This window comes from Egretta garzetta, unplaced genomic scaffold (genome assembly GCF_000687185.1).
Source record: "Egretta garzetta isolate BGI_Z169 unplaced genomic scaffold, ASM68718v1 scaffold797, whole genome shotgun sequence".
Lineage (NCBI taxonomy): Eukaryota > Metazoa > Chordata > Aves > Pelecaniformes > Ardeidae > Egretta > Egretta garzetta.
The window spans coordinates 531,679-555,111 of record NW_009260172.1 but is presented as its reverse complement, the minus strand read 5'-3'; the positions used below and the strand labels follow the sequence as shown (position 1 = coordinate 555,111).

The 23,433-nt window shown below is 39.2% G+C and overlaps 1 protein-coding gene across 1 annotated transcript; it reads left to right on the top strand.

Annotated features, from left to right (window-relative positions):
- Window positions 1-357: 357 nt before the first annotated feature.
- Window positions 358-19,985, top strand: TULP3 (TUB like protein 3). Its single transcript, XM_009641730.2, has 10 exons — window positions 358-414; window positions 5,533-5,695; window positions 7,633-7,809; window positions 9,668-9,798; window positions 11,604-11,801; window positions 12,318-12,430; window positions 12,838-12,952; window positions 14,838-14,936; window positions 17,119-17,290; window positions 17,786-19,985. Exons 1-10 carry the CDS (start codon window positions 382-384, stop codon window positions 17,917-17,919), a joined length of 1,335 nt encoding a protein of 444 aa, XP_009640025.1. The 5' UTR covers window positions 358-381; the 3' UTR covers window positions 17,920-19,985.
- The last annotated feature ends 3,448 nt before the right edge of the window (window positions 19,986-23,433 follow it).

Here is a 23,433-nt window from a genome sequence, read left to right as displayed (position 1 = left end):
AAAATTCTGAATTAATTTGGAATTGAATGTTTTACGAAGGAGCAGAGACTTTACTGAATTAGTTTGAACTATGTTAAGCCTTCAGATAAAAATTGTCTCATAGCCCACCTCAATAGTGTCTCATAATCCATCGATCAGTAGTGAAGCCTTTTTTATTTACAAAATGTTTTCAGAATAGTTTACTACGGTGATTGAACTGCAGTTTGGTCCTATGTATGACAGAATATGAAGTATGTTTTATTTTTTAATGCCTTGTAACTTGGTTTTCTCATGGGATAGAAGTTATGTCTGTGAATATCCTGTGCTCTTACAATGCAAACTATTTACTAGAAATAATTAATTTGTTTTTTTCCCTTTCCCAGCATCTTTGAGGATGAAAGCATGAAACTACGACAGCTGAAACTAGAGAATCAGGTAAATTACAGTGCTGAAGCTGGTAACAATAAGTATAGGAAAACAAACATAAGCCATCTAGAGACTTGAGAAATAGGGGTGAAGTGCTAAAATTGCTTGGTCAAAGAAGAACTCATTGCTAACGTTTTTCTTTAAAGATTTTCATGGCTTTTGTTAGTTTAAGTCAACCTTTCTGTGGCTTGTAGGCTTGATGTCTTTGATACATTTATTTTTCATACGTCCTCTCATTTCATGGGGATTGAGTCACCACAATGCAAAATTAATCAAAAGAGAGGAAGACTTCAGGGAATTGTCAAATCAAAGTAAAAGAAAAAGTTACTCCAAGCTATAGAACAATACACATACACTGTTGTTGAGAAAGATTTCCAGCATCTTTTGACTTTTTTTGTTTCCTACTATGAAAACATTTACAGCCAAGCATTTGTTGAATATTAGGTTATAGGTCTCAGCTTTTTAAGTGCTGTTTGCTGGATGCCATATTCTTAAAAGCAATGAAGTACCCATCCTTAATATTCTTCCTCTGTGAAATTTTAAATGCTTATAAATAGATTAGAAGATGTGAGATCATTATGATTTCACATGGAACTCAAATCACTGTCTTGCATTAAATTAATCTGTGTTCAAACTAAAGTATGTCTTTTAGAAAAGCTCGCTCTCTCAGCTGAGGATCTTTAAATCCAGATGTAACAGTCTTCAGGGAATTGTTGCAGTGGATAATAACCCTTTTTACCAGAACTTGTTCATTATTTCTAGTCTGAGTTCGCTTCACAGTGGATTTAGCAGCAACTTTATCTGTGTGTATATAGGCACTTACCTAAACCACTTCATAGCCAAGGAGTAAAATTTATCTTTGATCATATTTGTGGAAGCTAGGGTAGTCCTTTTACCTGTAAGCTATCCAGTAACATTTGTTTAAAAAAAAAAAATAAAAATCATTAGTTCAAGTAATCAGTAAAAGAGCATTTAGTGCCAAAGCCACTCAGTAAGAAGTTCCAAAACTAGGGGTGGTATGACTGCTTGGTGACAAACCTCAGTGTCTGTTTTAGGACTGTTGCTTTGGGTCATAAACTGGTATTAATCCCTGGCTCCTAGTGCTAGGCTCTGTGGTTGATGTATGCCTAGTTTTAGACCTTGCCATGGGGATGCATTGGTGTTCCACCAAAACAGAGCTGCTGGGCTGGGTGGAATTTCCTCAGAGCGGCTGTCAGTTGAGTCATGAAGAGGTGAGTTTAAAGAATTCATACCCTTTTGTAATTTTGTTTCCTGCTTTCTTGGATTTGGTTGAGATTGCAATTGTCTGCAAAATCAACAGCTAGAAAATGTCACTAAAATATATCTTAACACCACCTCCCCTCTTTGCAAATGAGATTTGTTGAGAAATGCTAACAGTCTCTGATTTAGGATTGTATATTTAGGTTTGAATACTACCTTTTAAAGTCTACTTTTAACTTTTACATTAATAAGTACCATGCTTTCTGAAGGAACAGAGGCCAAGAGGAGATCACTATCAGACACGACAGACTCATTGCTGGTTGTAGCTGATGCCCCGCTTGATTAATTTGTCCTAAGCCTTTATAGGAATTGGGATAAAAAATGCAAAATGATTTAATCCAGAAGGATCATGTTTAGAACCTTTGGCCATACAGAGCATCTGGAATCCGCATTTGCCACAGCAAAGACATATGCCTGTCACCCATCTTTATTATGGGTTTGGAAATCCTGTAATTGCATTAAGATATTATATATAATAATGCAGGATATCAAGTTCCATCTGTGGGCCAGCTCTGTGTGCCAGGATGCTTTTATCTAGCCTGCTGCCTTTTCCTTGAGGAGAGAGTGTGCGGCTGTTCAGGCAGTGCTTACTTCCCCAGCAGTAGGTGGTGTTCCCATGTCTTTTGAGGCACCTGCAGCTCAAATGCAATGCTGCCATCTCCCTGCAGGTTAACAGTGTGAAGCTGAAGGTGCACCTGGTATGGTACTTACTCTTGACGCGAAGTGCCATTAATGCCATCCTCGCTAGCTTTGTCACTGCTGCCTCAGCATAAACTAAGGAGGAGCTGGAAGAGTGAAGAGGACGTTTCAGAGCTAGGATCCATCCCACATGGCCTACTGTGGTAGGACCATGCCAAATAATAAGTAGTATGGTATTGCACCTTCAAGGGTTGAGTGGTTGGAACCTTCCTATATACCATCTTCCTGTTCATCACCGTTGTAGAAAGAATACTAACCTAGTTCTCTTATTAGTCTGCTATGATATATACATCTGACACATCTGACTTCTTAGCTTGTTGGAAACTCATTAGAACTGGATTTGGTGGTTTATGATCCTTTAATCATCCTGTATTCTGATGTTACACTTTTCTGTGGTGCAAAGAAAATGCTTCTGAAAGTATTTTAATACATGGAGTTCACAAAATCCCGAACAAATCATGATAATCCATATCTGTTATTTCACAGGTTATATGTCCTGGTGTCCTGTTCATGAACTGTCTAAATTTTTTGCTGTAACATTATATGAATTTTTACTGTAACAGAGAGCTGGAGGAAAAGACTAGTTAGCAGACAAAACGAAACAAAATACAGTTTCCTTTTTTCTACTTCATCTTAGTGGAGTGAGTCAGAGAATACATAGTACTGAAGGTGAGGCTGCTCTGCCACCTTATGTAGACAAAATGAATTGCTACTATCTGTCCTGTCAGTGGGTTGCAGATTTTTTTTTCATCCAGCAAAGTATTAGGGAGAAGCCTTTTTAAAAGAAATTAAACTACTATCAAGTTTTGTCACTTTGATTATCCTGAAGTTCTTACAAGAAGGTCGGTCACATCTACCAGCAGTAAACTGTATGTTTCAGTATAAACCAATATGATCCCATTGAGTTGGTGAGTCCTAGAAACTCTTTGGTGAAACAGAATGTACTATAATAGGAACAAATAATTTTTTAGACTGGTGAGCAGTGCAATGTTTAAAAAGCTCATCTAAATAGAATAACCAATTAAGTTACTCTGAAAGTTATTATATCCTATATTGATCCCAAATTCTATTTCCCATTCTAGCAGTAGCTGTGTACTTTCTTACTGCCTTTAGGATTTGTCTGTTTTATTTTTTTCTTGTCTGTTTGTCAGGTATAGAAGCCTTGGCAACAATTGTTCTCAAATCCTTATTCTGAGTATAGTGTTTCGATTCTTGTTTTCCTTCTCTCCTTTTATTTAAAATATTGGAGATTTATAAATTATCACGATTTTTTTTTTTTACTTTTCCTCAGCATTGATTTAAAAACCAAACAAATAACACAAACCAATGTAAATTCTTCTGAAAGGGTCTGACTACCTTTCTAGAAAACAAATTTTATCTGTAATTAGCATTTTCTAAGAATTTGACTTCTACTACTTATTTTTCTTTTCTTCTTTTAGAGCAATGTGATAATCTCTTTGGAATTCTGTGTAATTTTTGCCTTGCAGGACAATCCTTGCAAATAATTCAGCAGTAACAAACACTACCTGTATTGCAGTCCAGTCTTCAAAGTGTAATTATGAGCTTAAATAAAAAAGGTTATTGTTTTGAGGTTTTTTGGGGCTGTTTTTTTTTTAAGGGAAGTGCTTGAAAAGCAGAAAGAATAAAGGACCAAGGGCTGAGTTGTGTTGGAATTCCTCAGGGAGAGATTGCCTGAGAAACTAACCTCACTCAAGATAAAAAGCCTAGTAGGAGAGGAAAGAACTGACAAGAGAGAGAAAAAGCATAACAGGAGAGGAAAGGGTTCCAGGCATCTATGTCTCAAGTGGATTGAATTGGTGGTACTGTTTATCTGATGGATCCTTGGAGACCGAAAAGAATTTGATGGAGAAAGGGTTTCTAATCATCAGGAACAACTTTCAGGGGGTGTTCAGGTAACTAAGAAGCAGGCGTGGATAAACTGCATCTATAGCAAGGGGCTTGCACATTGCTTGCCTAGTGGTGCATTACAGGATATTATAATATGATTTTTCCTTCTTCTTCATGCATCACCTTAACTTTTTAGGATTAAGCGTGGCCATCTTTAAAATGGTGCAATGTCCCCATTTGCCTTGATTTAAGTATAGAAGTTGTTTCTATTCTCATTTAGTAGGAAATCATAAACATCAAATGTATATGTATCTTGGAAAAGTAATTTTTATTTTTTAACATTTGGATTTACCATTCTTTCAATCCTTAATTACATGGAAAAAATTTGCAAGGTAGATCAGTTTTTGTTTTACTGGATCCAGTCCTATTTTAATGACTGTAATTTCCCCCCCTCCCCCAAGTCTTATCTCTCAACATTGGTTTCTGGGAAGTATTTGTTTTGAGTTGTCCCTATAAGATGATATCTTCTGAGACAAAAACCTTTTCCTTTGCAAGTCCTGGCCTGCTTTTGCTGCACCATGACAGCGTTTATAACTGCGGTGGCAGAATGAGCTCTGATTATGGATTTTTAGAATGTTATGCTAATACAGTAAAAGACTTAATTGCCATGTAATGCGTAGGGCAAGGGCTCTAATCTTTACTCTAGCATTTTCAGATAGTCTTGGAGATAGTTGTCTCAATACAAAGTTAGCTTAATTGTACAAAACAGGGAGGAAAAATGATACATTCCCTCTATGCATAGGAAGTTATTGTCCTAAATGGTGGGATGTTTCATATTCAATCGTAACTGCAGTTGAAAGAGCAGAGGGTCCTTGTGAGCTATTTTGTAAGTAGGATGCATGGAGTAATAAAATTGCATGAACATGCTGTATATTAAAACATGAAATGTTTCATATTGCATTATAAATTACTGCTGAATTTATCTATTTATATTAAAGATTGCTGCAGTTTAGACTGGATGAAAGGACTTAAAATTATCTGCTGATGGTCTCAAGATAGATCAGAAAATAATCAGGTGTCCACATCACCCATCAACAATGGGTGGAGAATCAAAGGCAATGTCTCACTCCAAAGACACAGTGGTGTCTGTGTCTAGGATTTTTATAAGAGATTACAAGAGTATTTCAGGTTTATTGGAGATCCCGATCAGTGACATGTCATTGCCAATGGCTGAGGCATAGTTTCTGCCTCTGGATGTGGTTACTCATCCTTATTTCATGCTTTTTCTTTATTTCTCAGAGAGCTCTTCTAGAGAAGAAGCAGAAGAAGAAACGTCTTGATCCCTTGATGGTACAACCAAATCCTGAGGCAAAGCTGCGTAGGTCAAAGCCCAAAGCATGTGAGGAGCAGACTCCTTTAGTAGAAACTCCTACCCCTTTCCACAGTGATGTTATGCTACATGGTAAGTAATCAACCTGATTGCAACAATGTTCCCCAAAATGCCAGTGCATACATTTTATGTCACAGATGGGCACCTACATTGCTGTGACAGTGTTCGAGTGATTACATACCTTTCTATGTACAAAAGTAGAATTGTAGTACAGTATGGTTGAGCAATACTGAACTGTAAAAACAAAAACGTTACTTTGAATTTTGTGACAGCTCAGAATCTTCATGTGCCTTTGAGTAATTGCTCCCTTATGTTAGGCTAAGAAGAACTACAGAAATGGGTTAGGAACTTCTATAAAGGTAGAGAGACGCAAATCCAAAGAGAGTTTTCTGAAGCTGCAGGATAAAGAAGGGAAATAATCCAGTAGTGACTGCCTGTACTTTTCTTCATGGTATCATGGTATACTCCATCTCAAGATTGGATATGACTGAATGATAAAGTAGAGAAGAGCAACACAGAAGTCTCATGAATACTGAATTAGGTTCTTGCTGGTTTTTACCTCATCTGTTGTTTTCTCTGGGCTTCAGGGAGACAACTGGAACATGACAAACAAGCTATAGTGGTCCAGAAAGTCACAAGCATGAAGTGATATCAGAGCCAAAGCAGTAACTCAGTGGTCTCAAAACATTACAGTAAAATAGTGACCATTCTGTTAGGAGTAAAAACAAACACAGTAGTGAGAGCCTTAAGGCTTCCATGTCACAGGGAGGAAAAAAGAGCATCGAGGAAACCCCTACATTCCAGTGGAAGTGTCAGAAGTAGTTTATGAGAGCCAGGATCCCATGAGCCTATCAAGAAAGTTACAGAAAACGTCCTAAGATTTTGAGATGCATGCTATTGCAGGATGTTATACCACCACTTTAATATTTATAGGGAATTCATGCGTAGAGTAGAATTTTAAAACCCCAAAAAAACCAGTGTTACCTGGTTTGAAGATCACATTTGGAACTATGTTATCCCATCTTTTGAAATTTTTTCTTGTTCTCCAACTGTTTTTCAGGATCATAGGATAGGGAGGGGAGAGGTGATGTGGACGGTAGTATTTACATGTTAAAAATCAGGTGGGAGAAAGCATCTGTTAACAAACACTTTTAAGTCAAAAAGAGAGCAAGGGGAAAGATTTATATAACTTCTAAGTTAGGAGACTTCAGTAGAACTGAAACTACAAGGGAAAAAAAAAAAGAGAACTAGCTGCTCCCTCACTAGCTTCCATAGTTCTGAAGCTTCTTCAGTACAAACAAATCCTTTTAAGAAGTGATAATAGCAGTAAACATGTCAGAAATCTGATTACCAGAAAAAGCAGTAAGGTTTTAAGAAGGAAAACAGTGGGGAAGCAAGAAATCTAAAGCTGGAACTACACTTAACTATTGTGTGCTACACAAATGTGTATTAAGTATTATGCCAGATCATGACATCAAGATGTCTCCATCAGTTATGAAGTGCAGTACGCAGCTGTGTTGCATATTTAAACTTGGAAATTCGTTTCTACCAAAAAGATAGAGTATCTATTTACATTTTTTTCTGCCTGCGGCTATAGATACTTTTATCAAATTGATTTGCGGTGTTCACTGTAGAGCGCTCATGGGCACAGGAGCAAATAAGGAACCTAAAAGAAAAGAAAAGAGTAGTTGCCCATAAATAGATTGAAGGATATCAATGTGCATGACAAATACAACTAATTTTAGTTGCTTAAGCCCTTGTAAAAAAGTAGATACAATCACTATATTTATAAATGGAGAAACTGATGCCTGATATGTTTAAAGTAATAGGTGGTCTGTACTAGAGTCAGGCCTGACTACCCCCAGGTCTTCTGACAAAAGTTGAACAAGTATGCCTCAGGACTTTAAAGGGATGCGTGAGCAAGGGAAGATTAAAAGAACCACTGTCCTGAGATGTGTCTTCAGCAGCAAAAAATAGACTTTAGCATTTTGTTTCATTGTGTCCTGCAGGCATTGATGGACCAGCTGCTTTCCTGAAATCAGAAGTGCAGGATTTGGGGACTAGGCTCCAAACTCTCTCTGCTGGATCTTCCAAAACAAAAGACAGTGCAGATCAGGAAAATGATGGAGAGTCTCTAACAGACACAGCAGGCAAGCCAGATCTGCAAGAAATCTTACAGAAACGAGGTAAGAGTTGATAATGGGCAAAGGTCTTTTTTGGGTTCATCTTCCAATAATTTTTTTCAGTAGCATTAAAGAACCTAAAAAATATGAGGAATCATGAAACAAGTGTCTGTAGGAAATTACTTTTAAATGCAGAGCTAGTAGATCCTACAGCATGCAGAAATGCAGAACTGCCGTTCCTTCTCCTGATATTAATTGGAACAGATCAGTTATGTTTTAAAGGTTTGACAGTGTGCTGTTTCTGGCCTTTCTAAGGAAGTTGGTGACAAAAGGCTATACTTCAGATTTTGCTAAAGTTCAGGGTACTTTTTTTCCAGATGTATTATATCTGGATATGATGATTGAATATTTTCACAACAGCAGAACCCTCTATAGCCAGTAAATGCCGTAATTTAACTTGTTTAGGAGACTAACAGGACACGTGTTCTTCCCAAGTCAGAGGCTGTCACAATCAACAATTTTAGAGTTTTATATTCAATAGTTATATCCCATTAAGTTGTTTCCCAGTGGAGTGTCCATTTCTGTCTGCCAAGTATCTTATGTTGCTGCCAGTACCACAGGAAACAGTTTTTGTTGCATGCAGCCTAAGCATTTTGCAGCAAAATAATGGCTAGTGTTTAATATGGTACATAGCTTGTTTTTATTTTGCAAAGCCTGTCTCCCAGAATGTTTCCAGTACACTTCATGTATTAAGGTACTACCATATGTAGAAATACTTCCATTCAGTTGTAAGATGCAACAGCTGCTTACCTATGGATAGCAACATTACCCAAGAGTTAGGAAAGGAAGCAGGGGAGAACATCCTGAAACTTCAGGGGAAATCAGTGGAGGTAGAATATAAACAGTGAATTTTGAAATTGGCCAGAGTATTAGGGTTAACGCCTTTCCTCTTCCCAAATGTGCTTTGGGGAGTTTACTGACAGGTTATTAAGACTACGTTTTTCTGTTTCATCTGAGACAAAGAACCTCCATCAGTGTCCCTTCTATGCAGTGCCATGTTGGAGCACTGTTATAATATTGTCTCTCAGGAAATAATTCAGTTTAGCAGGCTGAGTGTGTTCATTTTCTGTAGTGCTTTATGTGCTTTCCATTCTACAGCCAAATTAAAGAATGGAATCACAGAACAAAATGATGCACTTCCAAGTGGAAGGAAACACCAAACAGTGATGTGTACGGAAGCTCTTTATAAATGTCGTTTTCCAGAGTTATTTTAGGTATATACCCATGGTCATCTCTATGTAACTCTGCTTAGGTTAAGATTAAATAAGCAAGTCCTGGAACTACTCAGTCTGTGCTTCTGTTTTAAAAATTAAATCATTAGTAGTATTCATGAGACCTGAATTATTGCTACTGATGTAAGAATAAGAGGGGCTCTTACTGAAAAATTATTATATTCCATTTCAGTGTGTATAAGACTAAGGGGAAATGGTAAAGGATGTAAACTGTACAAAGTCCAACTTACAGGATAGATGTCAGCATATTGATCTGGATTTCCTTTTTTAGTTCTTTAAGACATAGAGGGCTTTTTTGCTTGAAAATAGGAAAGATTAATTAAATGACAGCACATACTAAGCAAAATAGGTTACATCATGTAATATCATGTAAAATATGCATTAATAAAAGCCTGACAGCTACTTAATCATCTGCACAGTGACAGCTGCAAAGTGTCACTTGGGGGGGTTTGAATTACAAGGCTCAGGAAGCCATATAGCACATAAAGAAAATCAGCAGTTGAAACAACAGAAATTAATTAAAAGAGTGAGAGCAGAATAGCTATGCAAGACTCATATATGAATAATTGATGCCATGAACTTATGCCACCTTCTTTCAAGGTTACCTGCTTGATCCTCTATTCTGACAGGAATTTCAGGCAGTTTGAATTTTGATGAGGAGGACACAGAAGAGGAAGAAGCTAGTAAGAGACCAGCATCTCATTCACAGTATCCTGAATCTGAGAGGCCTAGTTCTGCAACTAGTGAGAAATCTTTTGCAGTAAGTGTCTTGAAATCCATTTCTGATAAGGGTTAGGCACATGCTTGATTTTAGTACTAACCCCTTGAGCACTGGGTTAAAATGTAGTAGTTGCAACTACAGTAGCTAGCATATTAATCCCTGAGGGCAGAGGAAGGTCATGATTATCAGGTTTTGTGATTGAAGGGCCATTGAGTTAAACAAAGACCTAGTAATGATCAAAGGAACAATGGTGGGCAGAGGAACCCAAGTAGCCTAATCAGTGAAGATGGGAACACAATGAATCAGCTACTCCTATGATCCTCAAAGGAGACCGATGAGGCTATTGTCTCTGGTGTAAAATCCACCAAGGTGACTCAGAGAAACTCTGAAATGCCATGCAGACTTAAGAGGCATCACTGCCTGAAGGTTTATAGCAGTTATTGTGGGATGCAAGGAGGAACAGAATTTTGGGATGGAACAGAGAATTCTGTGATTGGACAAAACTTTTTACAGGGTGTTTAGGGGAAGGGACTCAAGAGGGAAAAGAAAGGGGTCAAGGTGGATCAGGGAGTAATAAGCATAGGAAAATAGGGACTAAAGGGGTTAGAAGGCACCAGAAGCATGTAAACAGCTGCAAGATAGTATGCTTGTCTGGCCAAGCCTTGTGCCTGATTACTGCAGTGTGTCCTACCATCTTCTAAAACTCTGTTTCTAACTATTTCCTGTGTGAATGTGTTCTCGTGTGTGCGTGTGAGAGAGAGAGAGAGAGATACATACATAACGTACGTATGCTGACGAACTATGTGCTGAACTAGCCAGTGAGTTGGAAGAGACCAGCACCAGGAAGACCCAGGGTCTGAGCTGGTGACCAGATAAAGGGCATGGGTGATGGACAGCCTTAAAAGTCCATGCTACTATTCGAAAGACCCATGTGAATATATTTGTGAGGTGACTGTGTGTATGTTGTGCTACACTAGTGGGTGATTAGTACAAGAGGTCTGGGTGTTAGCTACTTGCGAGACTGGGCTATGGGTGCCAATTGCTGGAGATACTAGGCAGGGGGGTGTGCTGGAGGGGGGTGGAGTGAGAGCCACTAGCAAATTTCAAATCTGTGTATGTGTGTGTCTGTGTGTATTCACTTAGACTTTCTACTGGCTGTACCCGGGAATGGGGATAAACCAGCAACCTCATCTCCAAGGCCCAGTAAGGGAGTAATCTCCTGGGTTCTACAATATATAGGGTTCATCTACCTCTAAGAAAAAAAATGGCTTAATGACCTATACCAGATTTCCATTAGAATTCCCATTCCTTTGGTGACCATAACTTGCATCCTGACTGTACACATTGTTCTAAGGTTCTTCCAGCATTTAGTTGAGATGGTTCCACTGTCAGCTTGCTCCGTTTCTGCTACTGTTCTGAATGAACATAATCTCAGTGCTCATTTCAGTCACAAAAATCCCAGTCTGTTTTACTGCAGCATCCATCAGTCCAGCTTACCATGCTGCCTTATTCCCCACAGAGTGTTTGAAGTTCTAAAAGCAGAGAGGCTCTTTGCTTAGAATATTTATAGTGTCTCATCCTATTTGTCTCTTCCTAGCAATTCACTCATCTCTGGTTAATGGGTACTTTTTCTCCCCTCCCCTTGGAGGGCTAGTCTTTCTACAGAGTAAAAGTCTTCATCCACTTTCTTCAGAGAAACACAGGTAGTCTCTTGTTTAACTTCCCTTTCCCAAATATCTTCTCGAGACGTGAGATCTTCTGTTTCAACAGACCTTTCTTTTCTTAGGGAATACCAGAGCCTCTGATCTGATATTAATTTGCTAATATGATGGTTCTTCCTGCAGGAAACAGGTGCTTCCTGTAGTCCATCCCCTCAGGCAGATGCACAGCTGGGAGAAGTAGAGAACTTGGAGGATTTTGCATTACGCCCTGCACCCCGTGGTATTACAGTCAAGTGTCGAATCACTAGAGATAAGAAGGGAATGGACCGGGGCCTCTTCCCTACTTATTACATGCATCTGGAAAGGGATGACAACAGAAAGGTATTGCAAGCAGCACACAGTATCTTGGCTATTGTACTCCTGCAGCAGAATATTTTTGGTGTATGGGAGACCTTCTGGTAAGAAACCAGAAGATGAGGAGAGCCAGCATGCAGATGAGGACAGCTTACATTTGGCCAGGGCACTAAGGAGGGAATTGGCAGGTTTAAAAGACACAATACAATGAAAGATTAAATTTTAAAAGTATAAAAATTTCAAGGATAAAGAAGAGCAGGGAGACTGAGCTGCTCCAGAAGAGAAGGAGGGAAGACTAGAAAGGACAGCTGCATTAAATCTAGACTGCTGAGTGAGTTGATTGGAGGAATAGGATTTCAAGGTGTTCACTTGCAGAAGAGATCAAAATTGTGGAGACAGTAGCATAACAAAAGACAGTAACAGCACAGAACAAAAAGGGAAATGGATGTGGGAATGGAGAGATAAAGGTTTGGATAGCAATGTCTAACAATGCCTGTGCATTCTTACAAAGCTCCAGTCTTGATCAAAGTTTTGTATTTCCAGACATTCCTTCTTGCAGGGAGAAAACGAAAAAAGAGCAAAACTTCCAATTACCTCATATCAATTGACCCAACTGATTTATCCCGGGAAGGGGAAAGTTTCATTGGAAAACTCAGGTGAGAATCACAGATGAAAACTACAGACAGGAGAGACTGGATTTTCATTTTAGTTGAGCTGGGGTTATAAATAGCAATCTGGTACCAGTTCAGAGAGAATGAACTTGCATTGTCCTGCTTAATATAATCTGTATTCACCTGGGTTGGCAGCCTTTCTTCAGCGTTACCATTCACTGTGGCAATTCAGAGAAGGAATTCTGTCTCAATGCTTTTCCCAGGATAGGTTGCAGGCTCAGTTCACCATGGGCACTTAGCAGAAGCACCTTACCATTGGTGCAATGGCAATAGGAAGATGCAGACAGGAAGAGATGTGTGTTTTCACTGCGCTGTACAAATACCTTCAGAAGATGACAAAACTTTCCACTGATGCCTCTCTCTTTCTCTGTCTTTCCATAACCTGACATCAGGTCAAACCTCATGGGAACTAAATTTACAGTCTATGACCATGGAGTTAGCCCAGTCAAGGCACAAGGTCTAGTGGAAAAGGCTCATACGAGACAGGAGCTTGCAGCTATTTGTTATGTAAGTAGTGCCTCTCCCCTTTTGCCCCTTTCTTTTTTGACGCCTGGTTGCTGAGGAAACGGGGCTTACAAAATCATCCTGCCTGGCAGCTTTCCTCACTTAACTTTGAACCAACTGGCCAATTTCAACCAGATACAGCAAAGGGCAGAGGCCTCAAAGACAAGTTCTTACAAGTTTAATAAAAACAAAAAAAAATCAATGTTAGGGGAGGGAGAGAAACCCAAACTAACATCCTGATGACCTTCTTACCTGGCCTATCGTTTGGCGTGTGGCCAGTCAATGTAAACTTTGCATGGAGCCAGATGCAGCATGAACTGCCTCTTGCCCAGCTGGTATCTGGTGGACACTAAGAAGGAACTGGGACTACCCTGTGAAATAGAGGTATTTTTTGCAGAACCAAAGCCATTTTGGTGGATAGGAAGGAGGTGGTATTATTTCAGTAGCAGCTTGCTGTTGGTAAGGATATCATTCCAGGGGAAATTGTGATTTGCTAGCTCTGTGCTAGAGATGTTTTCTTCTTCTGGTCTTGTGGATTGCCTCAGTCTAGGCTTCAGAGTGAGGAGTCACTTGTGGACACTCTAATATTACGTGAGGGTTTGCACGTCACCTTGTTTCATATTCCAGTCCTAAAGTTTGAGTAAAATTTTAGGTTCTTTACAATGACGGCCAGTCAAGTGGAAGGATTTTTACTTTTATCACAGCTACAGCAGTAGAAATTTACAGGTACATTAGCCTACTGGAGCCTGATCTTGATGTTTTTGCTGTTGATCTTAATGGCACTTGAGAAAAAAATTGATGTGGTAATTTCAGTACTAGCCTGTTTACAGAATTATCACTGTATATTTTCTTTGTATACAGGATTCTTCATTTCCCTACCTAACTGTACACAGCAAGGTGTTAAAATGAGTGCAGCAGATAATATATAGTCAGCTTTTCAGATTTCTGAACTGTTGTCTACAAGAAGTTCATAAAGTTTATATATGAATAAAATCAGTACCCTCATTCTCATATGTGCCCCTAGATTTTCTGAAGTGAAATAATAGAGGTTGCAACTCCAAAGACTTTTGTTCTGTCCACAAAATGCACTAGCAGATTAGGAGAAGCTGTATCACTTCTATCAATCAAAACAGTACTTCTAAAAGATTTGGGCTTTTTAATTTGTCTTTGGGAACTTTCAAGGATATCACTGAGGTTGTTACAGAACACTTTAAGTGGACCCTTGGATTTTGGTTGACATTATTAAATAGATGGTTTGAGAATGCTAAGATTTTCTCCTCTGCTTTTTATACTCAATCCACTTGGAGCAGTTTCCTGCAGTACTCAGAAAATCTGCTTAAGATTGAATCTTGGACAGATGCTGAATACTTTGCCTTCTGGATCTTGTCTTAATCATTTATAAAAGACTGTGATTTGAGAGAAAATTGTAGGTATGCTCTTAAACACAAATAACAGCACCTAAAGAAGAATGTCATTCATTCTTCAGGAACATTTTAGCCTAAATGGTGATATATAGATAATATAGTCTCAGGTCAAAGACATTTGCCTTTTATCATACTTAAGGCTTGTTTATTAGCAAGATTTTAGCACATTTTTGCCTCAGATGCCTGGAAGTTGCACTTGTCTGATTTAATTATAAATGTTTCATTAGGATAACAGATGCACTCTGAAAAAGATAACACTATGTATGCCTTTTTAATGCAGTTCTCAAAATGGAAGAGAAAGCTCTTCTCAGTGATTAAACACAGTTGCGCTTAGATAACTGCTACTACAGTTGTAGCTAACAGATCTCTAAAAACCAACATAAATGTGGATTCAAGTTCAGTGTTGCTGTCTTTGAGATGAAGTATCTAATTTACTGAAAATAACATCTATCCTTGTCTTTCAGGAAACCAATGTGTTAGGATTCAAGGGCCCCAGAAAAATGTCTGTGATCATTCCAGGAATGAATATGAATCACAAGCGAATTCCAATCCGTCCACGAAATGTGAGTTGTGGAGTTTGGTCATGTTTCAGATTGGAGGAACAGGTTAAAACTTTCTCGGAGAGGTCTGTTACTAATGATGGAGTTTTTTAGAGCAAGGTTGTTAATACCCTGGGCTTTAGCAAGTCCTGAGGAGAGTATATACAATGTAGCCTAAAGGTGTTGATTAATTTGCTTTTGCCTTCTACCTCATTTGTAGCCTTCTGAACAGTGTTTGTATCCTTACTTATCCTTTCCTCAGTCTAAATATTAGTTTCTTAGCTATTGCAATGGCTAGTGCATGTTGTTGCTGTTGCACCCACGACCCCTCCTCATGAGTGGGATCCTGTTATGCTGAGAGCTGGATGAACACAGAACAACTTCCTTCTCCCGGGAGCTTACATTCTTAGCTGCTATATGAATTACAACAGATAATAAATAGATAAGGTGGTATTCTGGTGTAGTAGCAAGAGAGTAAATATATTTTTGATCAGAAGGTTGTCTGTCTCTTTGTAGAAATCACAGAAAAGGAGGATTTTTTAAGGAGAAAGTGGCATGAGAATGACGGAGTTTTCTGGTGACTATTTAGTGAAGATTTCCCATACATATGGGGGACGTTCTAGCTAAAAGGTTACAGAACTGTATCTGAAAATATATTAAGGTGTATGATGAAAATTGTTCAGGTTCCTTAATGTGGGTTTTATGTTTGTGTGATAGATGACCAAAAAGCAGAAATGACAGGTGCCAACTGAAAGACATGGTCAGTGTTGTAAGCTAGAAAATTATATTTTCAGCCATGTTGTGAGTAGATACGAGCAGAAGAAGAGTGTATTTGTTGAGGTTAGAGAAAAAATCTTCAAGAGTGGAAATTCAGAGTCATGAGAGCCTGGAAAAAAGGTTTGATTTTGTGAATGGGCAGGAAAAATGTATCTGGAGGTGGTCGTTTATTCATCATCTTTCAACTGGTATTGCCATCTCCCCCATCAGTGCAGTAATGATTCCATGGCCCTGCATTTATTTTTCTCCCCTATTTTCCCAACTGTTTTGCTAGCAGGCAAGTGTACTGACAGTGGACAAGGCTGAAACAGAAAGCTGTTATGAAAAGTTGGCAAAGCTTTCAGTGGAGGGCTTTGACTCTGGTTTTGTCTTCTTTTTCTGTAGTGCAGTGCCTCCAATTAAGCAATACTGCCCCCACTTTAAAGGAGGAAAAATTGAATCTAAATACACTTTGTTGGTGCTAATTCTCAAAGTTATTTTGCATCTTTAAAAAAGTAAATAAAGATAAAAATAAAGATATAAAGGAACTAGTTTAAACTGGACAGTAAGTTTTATTTAGGTTATCCTCAAAAATCCACTATCATATCTGTATACAATACTAAAACAGTTACTATAGCCGTATCAGTCAGACCTCCACAACAGGTTGTTTCCTGATAATTTTTTCCAATTAAGTAACTTTAGTTTGGATTCTTTTTCTTGGGAGTTTTAGCGTATATCATTTCAGTTTGGATTTTATTTGTTGCAGAGATTTTAAAATTAAATCATATGTCATGTGTTTCACTCACTATTTGCAGCTCCTTGTAATTAATTCTGTTTGTCAGATTTAATGTGCTGTTTTACCTCCTTTTTGTATCTTCATGTTTTTATTTCTCTCTTTTTCATATTGTGCATCACTTATTAGATTCAATAGGATGACATTTAACATACTTAAGGCATACTTACAGTCCACTGCAGCCTTTGGACTTTCTACTGAAGCACTCTAGGGCCTGGCACTATGTGGTTAATTGTGGATTATTTTCTTTGTTTCAAAGTTTAGAATGTTAGAAATGGAAGTTGGGTACAAGAGGATCAGAGAAAGCTTATGAGACTCATAAAGGATTCCTGCCAGCAGGATGGCAGTGATCTGTGGCCCGTGAATTGCTGCCTTTCCTGTGCACACAATTCCTTCTCTTTCACTCTTTCTTTCTTGTCTGGGTGGAAATACGGTGATAGCTTATTGAGTGAAAGGAAATGCTTGGACTGGGAATCCATGACAGTATCTTCCTGGTACTTGCAGGAAGTTTTCAGTAGGACTGAGTTTAAGTGCTGTCATTGTGTTTCACTGAACAGGGAATGCCCTTCAAGTGACAGAGTGCAGAATATGAGAGAGGCAATACTCAAAAGCAGAGCCATTCCAAATCTGATAAATATATTTCTTTCTTCTGAACAGGAACATGAGAGTCTGCTGTCAAAATGGCAAACCAAAAATTTAGAGAACCTCATTGAGTTGCACAACAAGGCTCCAGTCTGGAATGATGATACTCAATCCTACGTTTTAAACTTCCATGGGAGAGTCACTCAGGCCTCAGTGAAGAACTTCCAGATTGTCCATGACAATGACCGTAAGACTCTGGTGGAGAGTGTGTGGGGCTTATTCAAACAGGGAGAACCCAATTTATTTAATGAGGTTTGGGAGGAAAAGGACGTTTTTCTTGGAGGAGGGAGGCTGGGTGGAGGAATTCAGCTCAGGATTATTGGGGACTTCTCAGCTGTCAAGAAAATTATATAAGGCGTCCCTTTTTCTGGGGTGGGTGCAGAGACTGCTGTCCATAGCTGCAGCAAAACAGGGGGAAAATGCAAGCTTTCTGAAGGGAAAGAAAAGTATTAATATGGCACCTTCAGCCCAGCAAAAGAGTGGTTTGAGCTTTGGTTCTAAGAAAGGTAATGTCTAGAATAACACAGTCACCATAGAGAACAGAATGGTGAGAAAGGATGGCTAGACCAACCACATATATTTGGGACTGTCAGACATGTTGTTTTTTGTCTGTGATTGACTGGGTTTTTTTCTTTGCTTTACTGTGAAATTGTTCATCTCTGAAACTTTCTTTTCTCCCCAGCTGACTACATTGTGATGCAGTTTGGTCGTGTAGCAGAAGATGTGTTTACTTTGGACTATAATTATCCTCTCTGTGCTCTTCAGGCCTTTGCTATTGGACTCTCCAGCTTTGATAGTAAATTGGCCTGTGAATGAGAGACAACAGACTTGAAACATGGAACTCACTCCCATCCCTGCATCTTCTTGTAAGAGTTCCAGGTGGAGTAATGAAAAGCACATTGGGGATGGAAGGGGACTGGAAGACAGACTTCTGCAGGCCTATTAGAAAGCAAATACCAGCTCTCAGAGCATTATGGTAGTTGACAGTAGACCATCTTAGGAGACTGTCCCAAGACTAAGCAGTCTTTCTATGCATTGTGGAAGAACAAGAAATATGGGTGATGGGAACAAGAAATACAGGATGGGTGATGTTGTCGGTGTTGATTCTGCTTTCAGAATCCTTGTAACAGATGCTGCATGAGAGCAGGCTAAGGAATTTAGCCCACTGATTGGAACCCCTCGCAGCTAGGATTAGAAAAATAATGCTTTAGTGTTCATATACCTTGGAACTTCCACTGTGCTCCTGGAGATGATGCTACTGATCTGATCTGGAACTCTTTGAGTTCCTGATCAGATGAATTCAGAAAAGGAGGACAGTTATTGGCATGTGTTCTCTTTTGCCCTGTGTAGCATTTTTATGCCTGTTACAGCTGTCAGACACAGAAGGATTCAGGTTATGGCTCTGTGTAGCCATAGGTAATGTCAACAAATACAGAGCTGGAATGAGACACTGGCTCTAATAAAACACTTTTCTCTGAGTCGATGGGATGATTCTCTTCAAGGCTGATAGTCCAGTTCCCTTTCATTATTCTAATTGCTCCATATCCCTTGACAGTCTTTTTACCAAATAAAGAACAATCAAATCTCAAATGCTCCCTTTTTAGTTGGTTATATTATATCCATTGCTGTTTCTGTTACTCTTAACCGTGTGAAAAATGAGACTGAATAGATGATAGAATCTGACTGAATTTGGCACAAGGTAGTATTGTAACAGTATACAGTACTATTCCTGAAAAGCAGTGTTCTAATTAATTGAATCTAGACTGTAAGCTGATCAGAAATATTTTTTAATTCATCCATTGTTCATAAAATTTGCTACATTTTTAGGAATAAGTTAGTGACTGATTTCTTTTTTTTAACACGAGGTTATCTCAAGTCATGACATATTAAAGTATGTTTTACATAAATAATTTTAACCTGACTATAAGAAGGAGTTACCTCAAAAGGAGATTATAGGTGTCTTCAAAGGCATCCATAAGTTTAAAATAATTAATAAATGTATCACAGGGCTTTGCAACGTGTCCTTCCGGTGTTCCATTTTTAATGCTGGATGTACAACATGGAGACTGTAGGTCACAGCATGGAATGCTTCTTGATTCATATGGCCTTGATTCATCAGCGTGAATTGCTGCACAGTGTGACATGTAAACCTCGTAGTGTACACATCTGCTGTGTACTAAAGCAGAGAACAGTTACTGTCTTGCCTGTTTCATGGCCATTATGCATATTCGTGACAAACCTGGAAAACCCTCTTCCTCTACTGAGACAAGAATAGGTGTTCTCCAGCTTTGGATGTTGTCGGCAGACTAACTCTGTTTCAAGCTCCAAAGAGCCAGATTTATTGCTTTTGGTCTCTGGAGTCTTTGCAGTGGCAGATATCACTTGCTCTTTCAAAATAATGAAACTGTGTGAAGATATTTTCTGATATTGCCAGGAAAAATAAATTATAGTAATCATGTGTAAACTCTGTATTTAACTGTAAATTATGAATTGATGCTGAGAACTCCAGCTCGCGCACCTCTCAGATGCCCATTCTGCATTAGCTGGTGAGCCGTTGCCTTGAGATGATCTCACCAGCAGAGCAGTTGGCAAAGAGAACATAAATCACGGAACTCTTTTTGTGCCTTCATGTACTTCCTGCTCATCAGGCTGGGGACAAGACCTGGCAGTGTTTTCCAGTTGTGCTCTTCTGAGTTCCTGGCTGATGGCTCTGCATTCCTTCTACTCATCTGGAAAAACTAAGTCAGTTTGTTACCTGTCTGATTACTTTTCTGACTAGGACTGTCTGAAAGAAACTGCCTTATGTTAGGTTGGGGTGACCTGAAGGCAGAATGCTAATTTCCAATTCAAGATGATTTTCTCTATGCTGAGAAGGCCACAGTAGCATCCCTTTGCTCACCCATCAGTTAGGCTTGTCAGCAGTGGCTCTTCAAGCTGTTTGTTGACATCAGATGATCCTGACAGGGTCAGGGCCTCTGGGTCTCCATCAAATTATGCAGACAAATGAACTGATTCAGTGGTCTTTTATCAGATACTGTTTTACATTAATTGTATTTATAACTTTTATATCTAAATGAAAATAAACTAATTCATATATTGAAAAAATCTTAAACGAGTTTTTTTGTAGGATTTTACTGTCACTTGTTGGATGTTCTTTGTTCCTGCTGTGCTCGATACTACCTCAGTTTCTTCATGTCTTGTATCTCATCTCTTTTCCTACTCCCCCTTTTCCTTTGTAACTCTCAGTTCTCTTCCTTTGTGGAGTTTTTGTCATACACTTAGAAGTCAGGGAATAAATGTAATGTTGGTCTCTCTAATACTTTTTTCCCCCATCAGCAGGTCTTCCTGTACAGTTCTTGGTTTCCATTTGATTCTCTCTTTAAGCTAGTTGTACTTCTCTGCCCTATGTTTTTAATGTTTCTCCTAGCATCCAGTTAGGGCTTTTGAGATGGTTCTTTATGCATTTTCTTACCCTCCATCTGAGCCCATTCTGCTGTTGAAGCACAATACCATACATACCTGAATCAAGAACTGAAATAATACAAGGCCACACCAAGCTGAAGTAGTTATTTTTTCCTGTTTCCACTGGGAGATGTATGAACCTCAGTAAGAGGAGATGCAGTGGTTCTGATAATCAGACACTGACACAGGTCTCAATGTGTGGGCCTTATTCTTCACACACCTCTTTTTTTCCACTATTTCCATCTGAGCCAAATTAGGTTTAGTTGGGGGAGAAAACTGAACAGGGAATACTTCTGGCATTTGTTCTTAGGACAGTAATATTAGTTGCATACATGCAAATGTAACATTCTTGAAATCCCAAAGAGATCTTAAAACAAAGAAGGAAGCATATTAAACTGTTAAATATAAATCCTAAAGCTCCTAGGCTGCTATAAGCGCCTTGGCTCACAAATATAGAAGACATTGAGTAATTTCTTGCTCTTTTAGGGGTCAGTTCGACTCTCATGGAAGTTTTGCTGCTGAATTTGGTAGCAGTAGGTGGGGGGGGGGGGTTGTTACTGTTGGCATAATTATATTATACTTTACTTAGTGTGCTCCTCTACTTGCTGGTATTAACAGCTCTGTAAATGTCTCAGCTGACACTGAATTAGGTTTCCTGTTCCTGGTACAGAAGACAAGCAAAGCCTTTCCTGTGATTTACAGGTCAAGAGCTCAGAGTTTGTGCAAAGTCTTGTGAAACTGAATTATGGATGGTTACTTCTTTGACAGTCAGGAATCTCATCTTCTCTGCCAGTGTCAAACTGAGAACGTAACTGCAGTGTGGAACTACGACAGCTGAAACCCAGAACTAAGAAAGATGCTGAAGGTATCCTAGGGCCGAGAGATTTGGCCCAGCACATGGCTACAAAGATGAGTAGAAAAGCAACTCTGGTGTAAGGGCTTCCTTACTAATGGGGAAAACAGCCTGCTACAACTGTGAAGTGGTAAGAATGGAAAGCCCCGCCATTAATGAAGGCAGAGACCCTATACCCACTTACTCTTGTATCTATTGAACCGTAGTCTATAGAGTTTTTGTCTTCTCATTCCGTCCCTCAGCATGTTCTAGATGGAATTATTCTTTCCCTGCTGGAAGCTGGAGGTCACTTCTTTGGTCCCCAAATGGGAGAAAAATCCAGAAGCAAACTAACCACCCAAATGCATTAAGGTAAAGGCTATTATAACTGTAACCTGCTCTGGTAATTTAACATTTAATTTAGAGAATACATAAATGGGTGAATGTATTCTAGAGGATGGAATTTGTGATCATTTACTTTGATTAAATTAACATTTCCAAACAAGGTGAACCATTGCACTCTCTGCAACAAAACAGCTTAAAATTATGAAGAAGACAAAGGACTGATTTTTTTTTAGTGCTTAATTGAATTGAACCCTTTATTTATTAAAGGAAAAGTAATACTATTTTAGTGTGAAAAATGACTGTTAAAGCTGCATATCGAAATCATTCAGATAGAGTACAGATAGGGCTGGGAAATTAAGTGATCAGCTTGCCCAAATCTCTGCTTTCTGTTCTAAGCAGAATAGTTTGCTTCTACATTACCACCAGTAAAGAAAAAAAAAAAACAAACAAAACCAAAAACCACACCGCCAAAAATCCTCTGTTCTCTTGAGTGGGTTTCCATCTACAATCGACTGGAGTCCTGCAAACAATTTGTGTGATGATTCACAGGAAGGAATAGGTTTCAATTCCTTCTCTTTGAGCTATGCTGATTCTGCAGGGAAATGGGAGCAAAACAATATGTTAGTCACATAATCATGAGACCTGACTTAGAATTCACAGTGAACAGATGTGGAGAGAAGTGAGCTACCTTTGTTTTTCATTAAATTACATGTTTTTAAATATGGCTTAGTAGAAACAGTGCCAAAAAGAGATCATTACAGGGCTTTATGTAACAAAAAACCACACAACAATTTCATTGAATTTTGTAACTTCATCTTACTCATCTTGTACATACTCTTGATTCCTATGGTTGTATCAGAAAGCTTTTAAAGTATTCAAAAAATAAGATTATTGCTGAATTACCTTACAAAGAAAAGTAATTGTAAGTGGATTGTAAGTAAGTGGATTGTAAATTGTAAAAGGGATTACCAATATCAGTTATCTTCAGCACTGCCAAACTAAGGAAAAAAAAAAGTGGAGCTGGCCTTCCAAATCCCAAGACTAAGTTTATTAAGTTGATGGGTTTTGCCGTCTGGCTCCTGAGGCCTAAGGGACACATTTAGGTCCCATTTTCAGTCCTTTGTCTGCAACTTGAATTCGAGTTACGAACTTTTTTAGCTTTGGGTTCTTACCAAAAGCTGAGATTTTTCTTAATCCCTTTTTTCCATACAGTGAAGTTTTAAACAAAGCCAACTGTGTCGTAACTCTGCCCCAGGTCGTTACGCGCACACCAGGCATCTATGACAAAGTCACCTGCTGGAGACGTGAAAGAGTTCATTTTGCTGCTGCAGCCGCGCTGCCCGGAGCTGCTAATAGGATGTAGCCACATTTACTAAACTTGCTGGTTTACCACTGCTTTTGTTTTGGGGACGCGGCTTCCCAACCCCAGTGCAGCTCCCCCCAGCCTTGCATCAGCCTGCCCTGGGGCGGCTGGCTGGCGCGCCGGGGGGGGTGCCCCGGGAGGGAGCGGCTTCGCCGTGCGGCCGCGGAAAGCCGCAGAGCCCGCCCCGGGGCTGTCGGGAGAGCAGTTTACTTTTGGGGATGCTCTCGGGGCCACTGGACCGTTGCAGCCACCTCTGCGGTTCATTCTGCAGCGAGCGGCTCAGCCAGGCCGGGTGGAAATCCCACCGCATCCCTTCGGGGCTCCGACG